Source organism: Tupaia chinensis, unplaced genomic scaffold (assembly GCF_000334495.1).
Source record: "Tupaia chinensis unplaced genomic scaffold, TupChi_1.0 Scaffold143788_1, whole genome shotgun sequence".
NCBI classification, from domain to species: Eukaryota; Metazoa; Chordata; class Mammalia; order Scandentia; family Tupaiidae; genus Tupaia; species Tupaia belangeri.
In genome coordinates, this window is record NW_006203637.1 from 146,826 (window position 1) to 167,426 (window position 20,601).

At 35.1% G+C, this 20,601-nt stretch overlaps 1 protein-coding gene across 1 annotated transcript; it reads right to left on the bottom strand.

Annotated features, from left to right (window-relative positions):
- Nucleotides 1-12,807: 12,807 nt before the first annotated feature.
- Nucleotides 12,808-13,769, bottom strand: LOC102497798 (olfactory receptor 4N2). Its single transcript, XM_027766917.1, has one exon. It carries the CDS (start codon nt 13,729-13,731, stop codon nt 12,808-12,810), a length of 924 nt encoding a protein of 307 aa, XP_027622718.1. The 5' UTR covers nt 13,732-13,769.
- Nucleotides 13,770-20,601: the final 6,832 nt, after the last annotated feature.

The following is a 20,601-nucleotide window of genomic DNA, read 5'->3' on the forward strand; positions in this document are numbered from 1 at the left end:
TGATTTGTAGACTCTGCTCTATAATCCTAAAAGCAACAAAATTACAGAGCTTGAAAAATATAGTATTTGTATAACTATATATAAAGAACTTGCAATATCACCTAATAGTTCAATAGAAGATTATCACTTAGAACTTAACTAAAGACCCTTGTGGTAAACATTTTTCTTCTTAGAATCACTTAATTATTGCTATTGTATGTCACTGGAAAAAGAAAACCTCTATGTCAGCCCATAGCTTTGTGGGTAAGAGAACTGGATCCCACATAGTTGACCACTGTTCAAATCCTGATGCCAGTGACTCGTAAAACATACTGTATGCATGTTGTGTGTGCCTAAAATCTTGAAACTAAAATCCTGAAAGGAGGGAAAATGGATAAGGGATTGCAGTGTGACCATGCCATGTGTGTGTGTGTGTGTGTGTGTGTGTGTGTGTGGAGGGGGTGCTTTCTCTCTCTCCCTATCTCTCTCTCTAGCAACTGTGCACATCCTCTGGCAATTAAAAAAAGAAAGAAAAGGATAACCTCAAATGTAAAGAAAAATGAGTAAATAAAAGAGCAACCTCGTAGTTTTAACAAGCACAAGTTGAATTATACTATCACATACCTACATAATAATATACCTATCTGAATACTACACAAGGAATGACATAATGCATATATATATACATATATAGAATATATATATTATATGTATAATATATAGATTTCATTAAGTTTCTATGCTCTACTACATAAGGCATATATAGTAAAAGCAAGAGTTGAAATCTCAAAGATGCTTTTTAAACCAAAAATATGCAATTATTGTTAAACTATTGTGAAGTCTTGAATTTAATTAATAATTTAATATAATGATTTCAGGAGATTCATTTAATAGCTGCTGAGGGGATAAACTGCTTGCTTATTAATTGTTTAATTCCTTGAAACTATTCATAAGCAGCAATCTATGACAATTATTCTCACTTTTGTTATTTTATGATTTCATAAGAATGCCTGTAAAAGATAGAATGATTTTAAAAGATAGAATGACATTCCTTTCATTTTTTTCATGCTACTGGAACAAAGCTACTATTTGATAATAGAAAAAAATAAAGATATTTTAAAAACTCAAAATTATTTTTTACAATTACTTTTTCCATTCATAGTTCTTCCCAGTTTCTACAAAATTTATTTACTATGTGATAATATCTTTACAAAATGGCCCAACATGTGACACAAAATAAATAAAAATTAGTCTGACTAAATGAATGCTAACTTTGTGACCAGATAAGAGTTTATTTCTCCCATCATCTAATAAAGCCTTTGCACACATTTTAGATGAATTATCTGAAAAATTATACAGGTTATTAAAAATTTAGATCAGATAAAAATTATTTAAATAAAAAATATTTAATTTTCTAAAGATTTATTTATTTTAAATTTTATTTATTATTATTAATCTTCAATTTTGATGAGAGAGAGAGACAGAGAGACAGAGAGAAAGGGAGAGTGAAAAAGCAAGTAGCTAGGTCCAGGACTCAAGCCATAGTTGGCCATGTGGGAGCCCAGAGCCTCAATCACCATGCCAACTGCCAGCTCCAAAACTAATATAATTTTAGAGCAAGTATTTATGAAAAGTCTGTATGCCACCAAAATAATTTCTTTTTTTCAGTTTAATTGTCTTTCTTAGGTGCAGGATGGAAGTGCAGTGGAAAAATGCAATGCTCTGCAAGGGTGAATATACGAGCAGGGTCCAGTTTCAAATCTCCAATCCTCCTTGAACACTTTGGGCACTTGCCTGCCCATGATCTAGAGCTGGCAGAAATGGAGGCTGGGTCATAGCATATGGATCCTGTTGGAGTTGCTTGCTGCTTCTTTCTCTCTGTCTTTCTCACTCATGAAAGAAGTAAATAAGGTTTTTTTTTAATTGCTTTTTTCCACACAAAAATATATGAGTTCTTTTATTATATTAAATCACTGAAGTATCCTCATTTTGTGCATTAGATTAAATCGTCTTTTTTTTTTTTTTAATTTGTTCAAGGGCATGTGAGCTCACAAGATAGAGTGAGAAAGCACCTCTCATGGAGTATGATCACACGGCAATACTTTCTCCTCCATTTCTCCTTTCAGTATTTTGGGCACACACATGGACACACCTAGAATGTTTTTCAAGCCACCAATCCAGGATTTAAACTGTGCAGTCGGCCATATGGGATTCAGCCACCTTAACTATCTCTGTCAGCTGGCCCAATTTCATCTACTTTTAATAATAACTTAATTATTAATAAATAATGTCATTATACTAATATAATTTAGACATCTTTTAAAATATGATTTTTTTTCTTATTGTATATAAGAATTTTCTAGATATAGTGAAAAAGATTAAAACTTCAATATGTCAATAAATTATGGTGGGCCAATGTAAAAAAATACTAAATGTTCATCTTCTCACATTTAACTGATATTAAATATTAATATAAATAGAAAAAGTAATCATTATCATAAACTAAGAGAATGAGCAAATGAAAGGAGAGTAAATGAATGAACTATTTGATTTTCATTTCTTCTGTTTCTATTTCAATCAGTTCCAATGATCTCTGAAAAAGTGCTTTAAAAATGTCATGAAAGTAAAATCCCAACATTGTGGAAATTTGAGACTATTAACTATTGAAATTTCTTTAAATTTTAGATCAATAAACATGCATTTTAACTGTTTTGTATTCAATTCAGAACAATTGTGTACAATTCAGTGAAAAATAAAGGTTTCTAATTATGTGGTCCAGCTTTCTGAATTAACATATTCATTGAATGCATTTTTAGATTGGCTAGTTGTTTTCAGTTAAAAGTAGTGACATGGCTCCCATGCAAAAGAATAAATCTTAGTTGAGTTTTAGTAAAAGCTAAAGCAATTATTCCAAAACAATTTTGACTTCTCTTTTAAATAACAACGACACAATTTTCATTAATTTTACATACTGACTTAGAGTAGAAAGATCAAAGAAATTGTACTGTTGCAGCAAATTTCACAGTCCTGTTAGAAGTAAAAAAAAGGAAGAAAAAAATTGCTCAAGTTACTTTCTTAATTGTTGCTGTGCAGGATATGTATTGAAAATTGATTGTAATCTCCCAATTACAAAGTACTTTATTATTCCATTCTTAACTCAATGTGATTGAGTACTTGATACCTAAATTTTTTTATTAGAATTTTTAGTTGACATATAATAGTTATATGTATTTATGGGCACACTGTTAATTTTCAGTACATGAATACAGTATGTATTGACCTCAAGAAAAATACTGTGTAATCTTACTGATTGGTGAAGGCTAAAAATATTGATCCTGTACAAGTAAGGATCATTTTTTTCCTCCTGTTCATCTCCAGTTTAATAGCGTTAACCTTTATTTAATGGAACCATTTATCTTTATGTCTTTATGGAACAATGGAAATCAGAAGCTAAAAATAAGAGAGTGGTTGGAAGAATTTTTCCATTTTTCCATGTACTTTTCAATGTCCTCTGCTATCTATTTTTCTGATTTGATTGATACATAAACTGTGTTATATTCAGCAATATATTTTTATGGGACTTTATTTATTCCTATGTGGAAGAAATTCTGGTTACATCCTCATTTACTTGCTCATATTCAAGTTTATTTTTCATTAATAACTAACATTTTAAAACATGTCAGAGAACAATATCTGAAAATCCTAAAATAAAATGCTGGTCATTATTAGAGTGGTTAAGGTGTTCTTGACCTTAATTATAGCTCAGTAGCCTCTCTAAGAATTGGCCTTTTTATTTGTAAGAATTAAATTAGATGGTCTATATCAACCTTTAAGCATATTTCCTGGGCAACACTCATGGAATTTTCTACGTTTCAAAATCTAAATTTAAGAATGCAATTCATAAATAACCACCTTGTTTTATTTCATTAATAATAACAATGTGGGGCTGGCAAGTGGCATGGTGGTTAGAGGTGCTGGACTCCCACATGGTGACCACGGTTCAAGTCTCAGACCTGGCGACTTGCTTTCTTACTTCCTCTCTCTCTCTGTGTCTCTCTGGTCAAACCAGAAAATAATAATGATAATAATAATAAATAAAGTTAAATAAAATAATTATTTAAAAAATAATAACAGTGTAGGCTTTAAAAATAATCTAACCTACTTTTGGTTCAAGGATTTAGAAAAATACTGAGTGCTACTAAAATAATTTACTCATTTTGAAAGTATATTACTTTTTTCCATATGAAAATTATGTTACTTTTACACAAATACATTAAAAATTCTCATATTCACATATTTGAATATTTCTTCTGTTTTTTCTGGCAATAATTTAACTACATTGTAAGTAAATAAGTAGTTGTTAGGATCTTTTTTTTTTCAGCTGTTCATCTCCAGTTTAATAGCTTTAATCTTTATTTAATGGAGCCAGCTATCTTTATGTCTTCATTTTATATACAATTTTATTTATTTTTCCTCCATTATTTTTTGCATTATATGATCATTAAATAAATGTTATTTTTTGCCACCCGAATAACATAAACCATAATGTTGAGACAGTCTCAACATTCTTACAACATTCAGCTTGTAACCTACCAGCTATACAGCCAGAATCATAAACACCATTATTTTCCCAAGTCTCATGAATCTTAGAAGTCATCACAGTCTTTCATAAGCATTAGAAACCTGGAATATAAAAACATGGGATATAAACACATATTTCCTCTCGTCTTGAGATAAAAGCCTTTAGAAGGCAGTGTTATTTATGAGGAGAAGATGTATTTGCAGTGGGAGTTATTAAAATATGGAACTGGCTTTTCACAGTGCTGCAAAAAGAACCGTGGAACGTCTTTCGTAGTTTAAGTAAGGATGCAAGTTCATGATGAAGCAGTGTTCATTAGAGGTAAGGGCACAGCTGGGAGAAGGAGACGTTTAAACAGTCATTTAAGGAGGATAGAACAAACAAAAAATTACATCAGTGCCCCAATATTCAAAATCCCATTAATTGGAAAATTATTCTTTTAAACTATGGTGATTTACATCTACCAAACACTTACTTACTGGAAGAATTATGAATTAAAGAAAGATTAATGTATTAATGCTTCTGACAAAATATTTAAAAATTAGCACAAGCTAATAGATATAATAATAGCTGGAAGAATAGATGAAGCCCAGGGATAGTAAAGATGGAAAGTCCAAAGTAATTGGGAGAAGTGAAGACAGAAGCTATCCAAGCACCTTGGAGGGATGGTGTAAAGTCAAATTATGAAAATGAATGTGAAGCATTTAGCATAATGCCTGGCATAGAGATAGTATTCAATAAATCATAGTAGGAAAAATAGCAGAGAAACTTTAATTACTAACATTATTTTTTTTTGAAGTGTTCCTGACCTATTTTCCATGTAGATTCACTACACTAACCACAAACTAAGGGTCTTGTGATATTTACTTGCAAGCCAATTATTCACCTGTGGCATGCTGTCTAAACACAACGTTTATCCAAGATTCCTTAGTTATATGGACTCTTCACAATTATCATACCTATCCTTCCTTCTCCACAGGTTTGGAATAGAGCCCAAGGAAACTTTCCCTAGCTGACTACATTTCTAACAGTCTTTGAAATAAGATAACAAACACACCTGTACTCCCCAATGATCCTGATTGACTGGGAGTCTGAGAGTGAAATGAGTGTGCAGTGAAACTCTTTTTCTTTCTCTTTCTTATAAAATAAAATAAAGAAAAAGCAAAGGCAATTCAATGGAGAGAAAAACAGTCTTTGCAAGAAATGAGTCATAGACCTAAATGTAAAATGTAAAGCCATAAAACTTACAGAAAAAAATATAAGAGAAATCTAGATGACCTTAGATTTTTGTCATGAGTTCTTAGGTGCAACGCTAAGAGTAGTTATTCTTGAAAGAAAATGGTAAGTATGTCCTGATTAAAATTAAAGATGACTGGGACCAGCAGTTAGCGTAATGGCTACGTCGCTGGACTCCCACGTAGTTGACTGCAGTTCGAGTCCTGGACCCAGTGGCTTAAACTCACGCCGGGTGCATGTGCGTGCATGCCCAAGATCCCAAGAGGAGAATGGAGGAGAAGGGATTGTGGCGTGGCCATCCCCCCTGGGAGGTGATTTCTCGCTTTCTGTCTCTCTGTCTCTCTCTGTCTGGCTAGCGCACACGCCCGATAGCAAAAACCTCTCTCAAAAAAAAAAAAACCTTAAAGACGATTATTTAAAAAAAAAATTCTTTTAACAACTTTATTATTTTTTCCCAATTTGACCAGAAGAGACAGAGAGATAGAGAGGGTAAGTGAGAAAGGAAGCCGCCAAGTCTGAGACTTGAACCATGGTTTGTCATGTGGGAGTCCAACACCTTTAACCAGGATGCCACCTGCCGGGCCCTGCCAAAGACAACTATTCTAAGAAAAACAGTAAATAGCACACAAAGCAAGTCAGAGACTAAGACGAAACACAAGCAAAACATATGTAAAGGATTTTCAAAAAATTTATGGAAGCTGTAGAGTGAAAAAATTACATGACTTTCAAAAGCTTTTACACAATGCTTTACATTTTTCCATAAATGTTTTAAAGTCCCCTTATGAAGAAAAACCTAATGACTACTCTCCAAAATTTAGAATTAATAAGCACAATCAGAAAATTTTCAGATTAAAACCTCACTATTTAAAAGGGACAGCATGTCCATACGGGAGGAAAGCTCCTAGACAACAGTTTTGGCAATGATTTTTTGGACATAAAAAAGATAGGTAACAACAATGACAAAATAAACAAGTAGGGTTACATTCAATTAAAAAGGCTCTGCACAGTAAAGGCAACACTGAACTAAATGAAAAAGCAATCAGCCCAGTTTGGTGGTATAATTTGTAGCAAAGTAAACTGCATTGATAGCAGCCATATAGCCATTTGTGTGTTTGAATCACTAAGTTGGTCTGAAAACATACCAAGTGCATGCATGTGTGCTCAAGATCCTTACAAGCTGGAAAGCTGGTGAAAGGTAATTGTACAGTGATGAGGCTCTGTATCCTTTTTTTTATTTTCTCTCTCTCTCTCACATGTTCATGCTCTATGTCATGAATATAATACATAAACTCAGAAAAGAAAAGGTAGCCTACAGAATGGGGAAAAAAGATGTGCAAATGATACATATTACAAGAGGTTGCATCCATAATATAAAAGAACTCACCCAATTCAATAGCAAAACAAATTAACAAAACAGAAACAAGTAACTCAGTTAAAAAAAAATAAACAAAGGCTCTGAATAGACACTTCCCCAAAGAAGACAAATAGCCAACGATGTGTAAAGAGGTGCTCAGCATCATTAAGCATCATAAAATGCAAATCAAAACCACAATAAGACATCACCTTACTCCTCTTATAGTGGTTATTTTTAAAAAGACAATATATAAAAAGTTAATTTTAGTGTGAAGAAAACAACCTTCATGAACTGTTTTGGGGAGTGTAAATTGGTACAGCCATTATAGAATTTTCTTTTCCATTATGGAGGGTCCTCGCAAAATCAAAACTAAAGTTATCATGGGATCAGGTAATCTCACTTCTGGATATATACCCCTCCCAAAATGAAATCAATATAAAAAAGAGAAATCTATGCTGTCACATTTATTACAGCATTATTTACAATAGCAAAGATACAAAACCAACCTGAGTATATATCAATGAATAAAAAGATAAAGAAATTTTAGTATAAATAGGAAATTAATTATTATTCAGCCATTGAAATAAGAGAATTCTTCCATTTGTGATAACATGGATGTACCTAAAGGACATTATTATAAGTAAAATAAATCAGACACATAAAGACAAATACTGCATAATCTCACTTATATGCATGATCTGAAAAGAAACTCGAAGAAGCAGAGTAAAATGGTGGCTGTTGGCATTTGGATTGTGGGAAAAATAAAGGAATGATGGTCAAGGAAATAAAATTTCAGTTATCATATGAACAAGTTCTGGAGATCTAATGTACAACATGAGTGATGATGGAAGTGTAAATTAATTTTTTGGTAATCCTTATAAAATGTAAACATATATCAAATCATCATGTTTATATACCTTAAATATATTCAATCTTTATTTTTCAATGAAAGATTTTAAAATGTAAAAACCTACACACAACTGTTTGTATTTCTGTACAATAACAAATTATCTACAAGAAAATTTAAGAAAAAAAATCTCATTTTCAATATCATCAATATAATTAAATACTCTAAAAAATTTAACAAAAGAGATGAAAGATGAGTTGTAAACTGAAAACTACAAAACAAAATGGAAAAAAATTAAAGCAGATACTAAGAAATGGGAAAACATTGTATTAATGGATTCAAAGAATTAATATTATCAAAATGTCCAGATTCCCTAAAGCAACCTATAGATTCAACACAACCCCCAACAAAATCCCAATGTAATTTTAAATAAATGAAAAAACTTAATGTTTATATTAAGCCCCCCATAAAAAAACTCTAAATACAGCTATTTTAAATAAGCAACAGGATAAAACTGGAGGCATTAAACTTCCCAAAATATTGTAAAAACATATTTATAGATAAATGAAACAGAATAGAGAGCCTGGCTTGAGTTTCAAGCCTCCAGTGCAGGGTTCAAACTGCTGCCAGCCATGTAAGAGTCTAGTGACATAACTGTTACACTATCTGGTGGTCCCAACAATCTTTTTTTCTTGACTATGACACTTGTAACATAAGTAAAACTTGGTAAGTGGATTTTTATAAAATTAAATCACTTTACAAATGACCAAGTCTAGGACTCAAACTGTGAGATTGGCTTTGCAGGATCCAGTTGCCTTAACCTCCAGGTCATGGATTCCACCCAGACAAAATTTTAATATTAGGCATTTCTGAGTAATGAAGTCAAATGTAATTCTCACCTTATTCTTGAATTAATTATTTCATAAATATTTACTGAGCACCTTCTTTGGGTCAGGCAGTTGACAAAATGAACAAATCTCTGCTTTCATGGAGGTGATATATCACAGGAAAAAAGACAGGCAATAACATAGGCATGAGGAACATACATAATATTAAGTGATTATAATATGATATATAATTATAATATATATATAATATAATATATATATAATATATAATGATATATATTATAATAATAAACAGAAGGTTATTACGTATTGTGGGAGTGATCAGTGAATGTCTGCAGGGGGTCAGGGGAGGTCTCACGTAGAAGGTGACATCTGAGTAAAGAACTGATAGAAATTATTAAGTGAACTATGCTAATAGCTCAGGAACTCACCTTCCAGAGAGAGGAAACAGGTATTCAAAAGTCCCAAAGTAAGAGCAAGACTGGCATATCTAAGAATCAGGAGCTCTGTGGGACAGGACAGACTGAGAGATGGGATATAGTAAGATAAATCATAGAGGGGGAAAGGGCAGGGTGTAGGGGCGTATAGATAGCATCATATGAGCATTTATAGATACCAAAGAAAGACTTTGGCTTTGACTTTAATTAAAAGGGAAGTCATTGAGGGTTTTGAGAAGAGGAGTGAAATGATATGACATGTTTATGGTGTTCAACTTAGAATAAATTAAATGGTACAAAGTAGAAGTGAAACCAGTAAAGAGGCTATAGCCACAAACAGGCAAGACATGATGGTAGTTTGGGCCTTGGTGGTAGCATTTACGAAGACAAATTATTTAATTTGGCAATTTTATTATAGTAGAGCTAACGCAGATCTGCTAACAGATTAGTTTTAGAAGGTGAGAAACATGTGCCTAAATTATTATGAATCAAAGACTTGGACCAGAGACTGAAAAGAGGGTTGCTATTAACCAAGATTATGTGTGGTAAGGAGTAGGGTATGGTGAAGATCAGGGAATCAGAGTGTAATGTTTGAGGTGACATGAGGCTTGAAAGTGGAGCTGAGCTGTGACAGTGACATAAACTGCTGGTACAGGGGCCTAGAGTTCACAAGAGAGATGTACGTGTAGCGGTTAACAACATATAGATAGAATTTAAAGCCAATAAAGCTAGATGGCTAAGGAGCAGCTGTTAGCCAAGAATGACAGAACAGCTGACTGGGGGGAAAGGAGTCAGAAAATGCAGAGTTCTGGGAAGTCAGTGATTCAAAGAGGAGGGAGCAATGCACTGTGTCAAACACTGCTTAGAGATCAAACTTGCTAAGACCTGAGAAGATCCACTGGAATCACCAGGAACCATGAGCAGTTCTACTGGCAGTTGGGTAAGTTGAGAAGAAAGAAATTGGAAGCAGAAAACTACTGACATGCCATTTTGAAAGATAACATGCTGTATGATTTCAACTTTCTGACATTGTGGAAAATTTGGAACTATAGAGGCAGGGAAAAGATTAGTGATGGCCAGGAGCTGGGTAGTGGGCAAGAAGGGTGGGATGAGTAGGCACAGCACAAGGGATATTTAGGGCAAACTATTCTATAGGATACTATAATAGTAGAGAGATAACAGACATAAAACTATATAACATGAAGAGTGAAACTTACTATAAATTATGAACTTTATTTAACAATAATGTACCAGTGCAGTCCCCTTAGCTATAAAGTATACTTCACTAATGCAAGATATTCATAATAGGGTACTATGTGTAGGGTAGGAATGTATGGAGAGAGTACTATGGGTACTCTGTATTTTCTGTCTTTTTTAATATAAGCCTAAAACAATTCTGAAAAGTTTTTTGTTTGTTTGTTTGTTTTAAAAAAAGAAGTATTGGGACCAGCAGTTAGCGTAATGGCTATGTCGCTGGGCTCCCACGTAGTCGACCATGGTTTGTGTCCTGGACCTGGTGGCTTAAAACTCACGCCAGGCATGTGTGCGTGTGTGCCCAAGATCCCGAGAAGAGAATGGAAGAGAAGGGATTGTGGTGTGGCCATCCCTTGTGGGAGGTGATTTCTTGCTGTCTCTCTGTCTCTGTCTTTCTGGTGAGCGCACGCGTCCTATAGCAAAAACCTCTCCAAAAAAAAAAAAAAAAAAGGAAGTATAAGCAAATTTGAGGGGATTTGCTATACAGGGAAGAATAAAAATAAAATAACATGTAGAGGGGAAAAGGTGGCAAAGATATTTTATTTAGAATGAAATGCACTGAAAAGAAAAACTCGGTAGAATAAAATAAACGGTATGGAAGAGAGAAAGAGAGTTATCATAGTTGTCTCTCATAGGAAGAAAGGTATAGATTGGCTTTGATAGGAGCAATATCTAGTCACCCAGACTCAGGAGAGAGGAAAGGAAAGTTAGTCCCAGATGCAGGTATACAGGTCATTGCAGTGATGGGAGCATGAAAAATTCTCTTCTACTTTTCTTAGTGAAACAGGAACCAAGATGATAAACTGAAGTGAAAATGGAGGAGGATTATTTGAAGATTGAAACCACTTCTCTAGTCAATATTTTGATCATGCCTATGATATATATTCCTAAATATTTTCATCATTTGTTGTTATTAAAAATAAAAGATTAAAAAATTAATACCAGACCCTCAGTATTGAGGTACCAGATGTGTTTTTTAGGCAGAAAGTCATTGAGGGAGAGACTTCTGTTCTGCGAGGGGAGATGTGATAGGTACATCATCATTCTGGATCATCGTATTGATTCTAGGCTAAAGTGGTGGCATTTACCAGACAACAGATGGCTATAGTAGCAAGGACAGCTCCCTTGACAACCTAGGCTTTCTGTGTACTCTGGGAGTGATTTCTGGGTGCCTAGTCTATCATGTACGCTTCCAGATTCTTCAACTGTTTTGTCAGCACCTAATTCCCTGTATTAAATTATGTTTTTTAAAAAGCAGAATGATTTCTGCTGATACAGAATTCTTACTGGTCTATCAAAGGATTGTCATTACTGTACTCAAAATGAAATCAGTTGGGGGTAAGATCAAACATACAGCTTGAAGTCATAAAAATTTCTTAGGAGTAATTGTGAAGTTCGAGAAAAAAAAAGGAAGTGAATGTTCTCATGAGCTTTTCTAATGAACAACAACCAGTTTTGTTTTCTCTCTTCATGCCTAATTGCAGAAGAGAAATTGGTAGTTTAATTTCTTTTTGAGTATGCTCATAAGCATCATATTTACCTCTTACTGCATTCCTAAACTCTTTGATATTTGCACAGAATATTGATTTGTCCTAAGTCATTTATGAGCCTGCAGTATACTTTTCACTTTCTTGGTTAAAGACAGAATGGCTTATTATTGACAATTATAATAAATTTAACACACTACATGCATCTCATAGACCTGATTTATTTTGAACCCAAAAAGAATCTCCAACTTGAACTCTTAGCATTGTCATAGTTACTATATTCCAGTGGGCATATTTTACTGTGTTCCACAAATAAATCAAGGTTAATACCACCTTCAGTTCTTTGTGGTACCTGTTCCCTTTGTCTACAATCTTCTGTCCCAGAAGTTTCCATGGTTGACTACTCTAGCTTCTCTAGAAGGTAAAATGTCAGCTCCTCAAGAAAGCTTGGTTTAATGTCTGGCAATAAATTTTTTACTTCCAAAGTCAGAATCTATTACTTCATCTTTTTAAAAAATTTTTTACAGAACAAGATGTCACTATAAAACTGCTCTATATTTTCTACCAATGGCTGCCTATTACTATGGGGCTGTACCTCCAGAATAGCACTTACTTTATCTGTCTCATTAATGATTATTTTAGCAGTGCCTAAACTAGTCCATAAATGGGAGACATTTGATAAATGCTGTATTTTGGAAAATAAACAAAAAATTCAAATATTTAATCAGAAATTAAGTTAGAATTTCATGAATACCCTTGCATTTTTATTCATTTTTCCTTCTATTTTCAGGATATGTGCCGAAAAACCAATTTCTTCATGGAAGTTTTTATTTCCTGATTGCGAAGAGTATAAATTACAGGATTCAACAAAGGAAAGATCACTGTGTGGAAGAGAGAAACTACCTTGTCAGCTGGGAAAGCCCTGAATGGGCGAGTGTAAATGAAGATGCCAGGGCCAAACATAAGAAATATAACGATGATATGGGTGGTGCATGTAGACATGGCCTTCTTCTTCCCCTCGGAAGAGGAACCCTGTACACGGCAGAGGATGACTGCGTAAGAGGCCAGAAGTCCCAGGAAACACAGGAGTGTCATCAGGCCACTGTTAAAGACCATCAGAAGCTCCACCACAAAGGTATCAGTGCAGGCCAGCTTGATGACCTGCGGGACATCACAGAAGAAGTTATCCAGCTGGTTTGGACCACAGAAAGGCAAGCGGAGAATGAGGGCCACCTGGATAATGGAGTGGACAAAGCCTCCAAACCACAGAATCAGCACCATTGCATAGCAGGCTCTAGGGTTCATGACAGTTGAATAGTGTAAAGGCCTGCAGATGGCAATGTAGCGGTCAAAGGCCATCACCACCAGAAGTAAGCCCTCCCCTCCTCCAAGGAAGTGCAAGAAAAAGAGCTGAGTGATGCAGCCTCTGTAGGAGATTACCTTCTTCTCAGAGAGGAAGTCCACCAGCATCCTGGGGGCCACAATGAAGGAGTAGGAGGCATCCAGGAAGGCCAAGTTGCCCAGGAAGAAATAGAGGGGTGCCGTGAGTACAGGGTCTGATCTGATGGTGAAAATGATGAGAAAATTTCCAGGGAGGATGATGAAGTAGAAAATGAGGATGAGCACGAAGACCAGGAGCTGAATACCTCGGGACTGGGTCAGACCAAGGAGGATGAATTCTTTCACTTCTGTGCTGTTCTCATATTCCATATCGCTGACCTGTGAGACATCAAGAACCACAAGTTACTGTTAATAATACGTCTTAAATCTAGATCCTAGTTCTTCTTCTGCTATTAAGAAAATCACTTCTCAACTCTCTCCAGTATCTGAGTAAACTCCATTCCCTTCATTCTTCCAATTTGCAATGAACGAAGAAACAGTTCTCAAAGCCAGTCTTAGTTCTGTTCAGTCAAGTGCTTCCTCAGAAATGCTCTCCACTGTGGGAGTCTGGCATCCTCCTCCTTGTGATTTCTACATTCCTACATCATAGAAGTACTATAGTTGAGATATGACATACTTTAATCACTAGGATTTTAGTTGTTGTGGATGCACTGACCTTGAGGTTTAGTTCTTTCCTTGGGATCCTTTCTCCTCCTTCCACACAGGCCAAATATTTTACTATTTCCTTCCTTCAGTTTCTATGAAATATCCAGGTTCTCACTAAGAACTACCTTTCTTTTTTTTTTATTATTTTTTTAGAGGTTTTCGCTATAGGGCGCGTGCGCTCGCCAGACAGACAGAGAGACATAGAGATAGAAAGCGAGAAATCACCCCCCAGGGGGGATGGTCACGCCGCAATCCCTTCTCCTCCATTCTCTCCTCGGGATCTTGGGCACGCACGCACACGCGCCCGGCGTGAGTTTTAAGCCACCGGGTCCGGGATGCGAACTGCGGTCGACTACGTGGGAATCCAGCGACATAGCCATTACACTAACTGCTGGTTCCCTAAGAACTACCTTTCTTGCAATTCATATTCCCTTATTAATTTGTATCCTATTGGACTCCTGGTCTGCTGTCTTTGTACATTTGACCAAAAACTGTTCACAAGGATCCCAAACAATGATTCTACCCTTCCCCCAACTTGGAGGTAGTCCCACTATCTGTAATCCTGGCTGTAAACATCACACTTGTGGCCACACCCCATCCTGTACATACAACTTAATTAGCACTGTCTGAGTTTCAAATTATTACATACTCAGAGCCTGCTTCTTTCTTTCTTCTCATTGTGTTACCCAACGTGGAGACTTTAACCAAATAGCATGCTATAATATAAAAGCATTTAATAACCTAAACTCATTAAATCATAATGTAGAAGATCTGGAAGCAACCATAAAGATATTGCCATCTAATTCAGTCACATCAAAGATGAAAAGAACATACTGACATAGTTAAATTACTTAAACTTAGAATGACTTCTGTATTTAGCAAATTGATAAGTACTAGAATAAGGCAGATATGAATTATAAAGTTTAAATAGATTTTTAAATTTTCAGTCACAACTTTAATCAATGAATGCTTTTTTTGTATTTATACATGAATAATTAAATATAATCTTAACTTGTCTAAAATCACCTCTATTGTGTTTAGAAATATTAGTCTATCTTTGTCTAGATTAAAAGAATATTATACATTGTAGAGAAAATTTGGGTTTAAAGCTCAGCCCATTTAGTGGGGTATGCTTTTTTTTTTTATTGAGAGGTTTTTGCTATAGGGCAGCGTGCACTCGCCAGAAAGACAGAGACAGAGAGATAGAAAGCGAGAAATCACCATCCAGGAGGGATGGCCACACTGCAAATCCCTTCTCCTCCATTCTCCTCTAGGAATCTTGGGCACACTCGCACACCCGCCCAGTGTGAGTTTAAGCCTCTGGATCCAGGACTCAAACCACGGTCGGCTACATGGGAGTTCAGTGACATAGTTATTACGCTAACTGCTGGTCCCTAGTGCGATATGCTCTTTACAGAAGCTGCAGATGATGATCCATTGATAGGGTAGGATAAAATAGTTATATACACATATAGACACATACACTCTACACATATGAAGCAAAGGTCTTCATAAAGTTCATGGAAAATGTGTATCATGAAAAAAAATATGATTTCATAAATATTTTATACCAAATAAACTCTAGTTAATTTTAATTTCATTTTTACATAAACATTTTGAAGTCCCCTTGAATTATTACATGTACATCATTAGGCATACACACACATATACATATAGCTGTATTTAATTCTTTGCAAGATGGTACTATTAATATTTATGATATATAACAGTACAGTGGTAAACACACAATTTTAACATAAATATACATCCACTTAAGATACATACTTAAGAATATTTTGTTATGGAGATAAAAATATTTTAAAGTTGAAAATTGCTGACCTACAGCAAAATACAATGTACTATATTAGAAGAGTCTGGCACCATTTAACTAAACTGCCCACTTGATTTCAATAAGAGCTACAGACCCTGGGGTGCAGAGAAAAGAGGAAATCATTGGCTAAAGAGCTATTTAGGCACTACCTAGAATAAATAGAAAAGAGTAAAAGAGCATACATAGGAAAAGGAGAAAAACAGAACTTCTCCTCAAAACAGGAAGTGGCAATAATAGGGTACATATTTTAGGAAACATTAAAATTGTCTTCTCTACATATTTCTAGAGATAAACAGGGTGGTTAATACAGAGATTTCCAGATGTTACTAGTGGCCACGGATGGAACTCATGACAGTCATATTTCAATATATCAGCGTTTAAGTATCACACATGCACACACATACACACACACAAAATACACACAGACTACAAATAAACACATACACTCAAGATTCTAATAGAACAATATTTTGTAGACCCTCCAGATAAGCTTTTATACTCACTTTTTAACTTCCTGCACTTTGGCAGTCAGTTGTCTCAATATTTATTCCACCAAATGCCTATAAATAATCCCTTAAATAAAGAGCCACTTCTACTTATGTTTTTATTTTTATTTTTTTTTATTCTTTTTTCATAATAGAGTATATATGCACCCATCAGAGAACAAAAGAGAAAGTGAAGGAGAGAGAGAGACAGGTGAGCACCCTTTCGAGGATGTGGTTATGCTATGATCTCCTGCTCCAGTCCATCAGATCCTGAGCACTTGTCCAAGCCCGTCATGTTTCAGACTGAATGGGCTGGGGATTGAAACCCTAGTTGCCATATGGGATCCAGCTTCTCTTGAGTAGCACATTACCACTGTGACATTGAGCCAGACACCCCTCTACTTACTCTTAAATGTTATGCATTCCACAGGCTCACATGGAGTAAGGTACTTCTTAGTGTTACCATTTAACAATATCTTTGAGATATCAGAGGATCTCTGGAAGTCTTTGAGACTGAAGGTTATAAACTCTTCTACTCTGCCCCTTTCCTATCCTTATCTCTGTTTTTCTACTGTTACCTAGCAGTTAGGATTCCTTACTACTTGATTTATCTGACTCACTTTCTTTCCTTCACCTACCATCTAAGTATCTTGTCTGGCATCATTATTAACATGTACATCTATTTGATTGTTATAGACCCAGATACTATGTCTCAAAGGAACATTTCTCAAGCCAAAGTCAATTTCCGGCACAAAAAAAAAAAAAAATACAGAAAGCATAGCCCTCATCAGAATGAAACATTCTATCTTTTCAGTTAGGTGAGAGAAACACTGACAGAAAAGGCTGAGGCAAAACTAGAAATTCTCACCACTGCATCTTTAACCTCTTTGCCATTTCAGCTAATTCAGAGAATTATCTGATTATGACCATGACGACACATGTCAAGGGTAGGACAAGTGAGCGGGGAGGGCTTTCCACATTGTCAGGGTGGACCTCAGGAACATCTACCCATGTCTATCCATTATACCCATGTCCATCTTGCAAAAAATCTAAAACAAGAACAAAATTCTTCATTCCTGTGATTTATTCTTCCACAAGAATGAACAATGTGTATTATTTTCCATCCCCTTCCATCCTGAATTTTAGTCTACAAAATAAAAATGTGTAAGTCATTTACAGTACTAATCACTTACTTTTGAATGATAATCTTTCAATTTACAAAAATCTAACCCACTCTTTAGTTACTTCTCACTTCATATATATTTTCTGTTTCTAAGTGAACCTGATAAAGTAAAAGGATTCACTTTATTAAAAAATAATGTAAATTTCATTAGTCATTATAATGAAAGGAATATATATGAGAGGTTTCAAAAATAGAATATAATATCGGTCAGCATAGTGATTAAAATTTGAAAGTTAGTTAAGTATGGTATTAATAAGCTTTACCTGTTCTAAAAGTCATGAATCAGACTGAAGAACATGATCTAATATTTAACTGATACTTACACTGGTGATGGATGTAAAAACCACTGAAACTAATACACAGATCTTCAGCTACGAAATGTCCTTAGCCATAAAATGAAATGATCTGACTAAATTACCTCTAAAGTCTTTTCAAATGCCTGCTTTTCAGTCAATGTACATAGAAAGATCTCAAGTTTAGAGTCATTTATCTGATTCTCATGCTTCTATACCTAATGTCTTTCTGTGTGATTTTGGGAAAGTCACTCAGCTTTCAGAAAACTAGGTTTTCATCCATCAAATAGAATAATATATTGACACTTTCAGTCTCATGGGGGATAGCATGAGGATCCAATGAGATGGTGATGGTGTAAATAGGTAACTCATTGAAGTATGCTTAAGTCAAATTAATTCTGAAAATACTTAGATGTTAAGGAATCTGTTAAATATACAGAATGCCACAAGGTCCTTTGTCAGGGTTTTTGAGTAAACTTTGGGGTGACAGTAGCTTCATAAATCTGAGTAATTAATAGTAAGTAGTTGGGAAGGTCCACAAACCCTTCATGTGAATTTACCAGTGCAGCCAGTGGCTTTTATATCAAGCTTCTCTCAGTTCTGTGACTTTCTGTCAAAATCCCATTGATGAGTGATGGAACTATAAGCAACAGAAGACACTTTCACCTGCTAGTGGAAGTGAAGAGTTCAAGAGCTTCTTTTGTGAAAAATCATAAAATTTGTAAAATATTTCTCTGAAGCCTTTAGTCTATGCTTTCTTCATTTTCCTTCCCTCTTCTCTCTAATTTATGAGGCAAATAATACACATCAGCCATTCATATGGTCCTTTGTTTTCACTGGGTGTCAACTCACCCAAGGCAATCGATAATTTTACTTAACTATGATAACACAATTAAAGGTTGTGTCCACCATTTACACAATTCTAATCATCAAATGGTGACAGTCTATTGGAGAGAGGGTAGAAAGTTTCACAGTTTTAAATTTAGACCTTAGCAGTTGAAAAAAAAAACTGCTGAAACTCTGAGCTTTATTCCATTGTATTCCAAAACAGATCAACCCATAGAAGAGTTTCGATATTTTCGTCTGTTGTCCCTTTCTTTTAGTTTCTTGAAAATACAGATTTCCTCCACACCCGTCCAGAAATGTGAGTCTACAAAGAGCTTAAGCTACTTAAAAAAAGTAGTCATCCTCCCCCATACTGAAAAATGTTAACTGGCCATTCTTGCCTTGTTCATAAATACTTCTTGTTTGTATAGAAAATCTTAAGATTTTAAAACCTACTCTTTCCATGTTGTAATGGAAAAAGTGCAACTGGGAATTATGACTGCCGCATTCACTGAATGCTTCCACAGGGAGTTATTAGAGAGCTATACTAGCTCTCAACTAAATTAGGCAAAGGAAAATACTAGAGCTTTGTAAGAACTACATATTTTTTTAAATTTTTATTTATTATTATTTTAACTTTGCAGAAGGGCATGCACACTCACCAAAGAGACAGAGAGAGAGAGAGAAAGAGAGGGAGGAGGGAAAGTGAAAAGTCACCTGCCAGGACTAAGACTCAAACCATGTTCTGCCATGTGAGAGTCCAGGGTCTTAACCACCACACCAACTGCTGACCCCAAAACTACGTGTTTTTTTTTTTTAATTCTTTTTTTTTTGGAGAGATTTTCACTGTAGGGCACGTGCGCTCTCCAGACAGACAGAGAGAGACATAGAGACAGAAAGTGAGAAATCACCCCCCAGGGGGGATGGTCACGCCGCAATCCCTTCTCCTCCATTCTCCCCTCGGGATCTTGGGCACGCACGCACACGCGCCCGACGTGAGTTTTAAGCCACCGGGTCCGGGACGTGAACCGCGGTCGACTGCGTGGGAGTCCAGCGACATAGCCATTACGCTAACTGCTGGTTCCCCTAAACTATGTATTTTTTTTTAACCCACCTAATATGCTGCACTGAGTTAATTCTTAGTTCTTAAAACTGAAGTCCTCTTAGTAATAGATAGAACTCTAAATACAAGTATTTTTATTAGTTCAGAAGTAAAAGAAAGTTTGAGAGAAGTTATATATACAATTTATCAAAGAGAAAAAAATTAATGATGAGAGATCCTCGATATATATCAAGATGGCAAACAGAGATAGGTGAGACAAAAATATATGAATAGGCTATCAATTTCTTCAATGAAGACTTCAACAATATTACTAATGTTTCCAATTACCTCAGGGTTCAATATGGCTTAGTTTAGTGCTGTTACTTATCCTATATTTCTTTAAAATTTGGTATTTTTGTTTATTGTGAATTTTTTAGTTATTTTTCATATTTCAAAAACTAATTATAATATTTAACATTACTAAGGTTTTTGGCACCTTTTTACAAGTTACATCCAAAAAAAAGCACCAAACTCAGATTCAGTATATTGCTTGTGATAAGGATGTAAACAAAATATTAAAAAGCAAAACTCATTAATATTTTCAAAGCATAATTATTAGAGAAAATCATCTTGCTTGTTATAGACCAATTCCTCAAGAGAAAGTGACTTCCTTGGAAATGCACAAGCAGATGGTGTAATGGTTATGTCGCTGGACTCCCACAGAGTCGACCATGGTTCAAGCCCCAGACCCGGTGACTTAAACTCATTCCAGGTTTGTGTGCGTATGTGTCCAAAATCTTGAGAAGATAACGAAGGAGAATGGATTCTGATATGAGAAATCATCCCATCCGTTGTGCGGTGATTTCTCACTTTTT

What these genes read in the sequence shown, in the direction of transcription:
- LOC102497798 (XM_027766917.1), bottom strand. Translation starts at nt 13,731, where the DNA reads ATGGAATATGAGAACAGCACAGAAGTGAAAGAATTCATCCTCCTTGGT.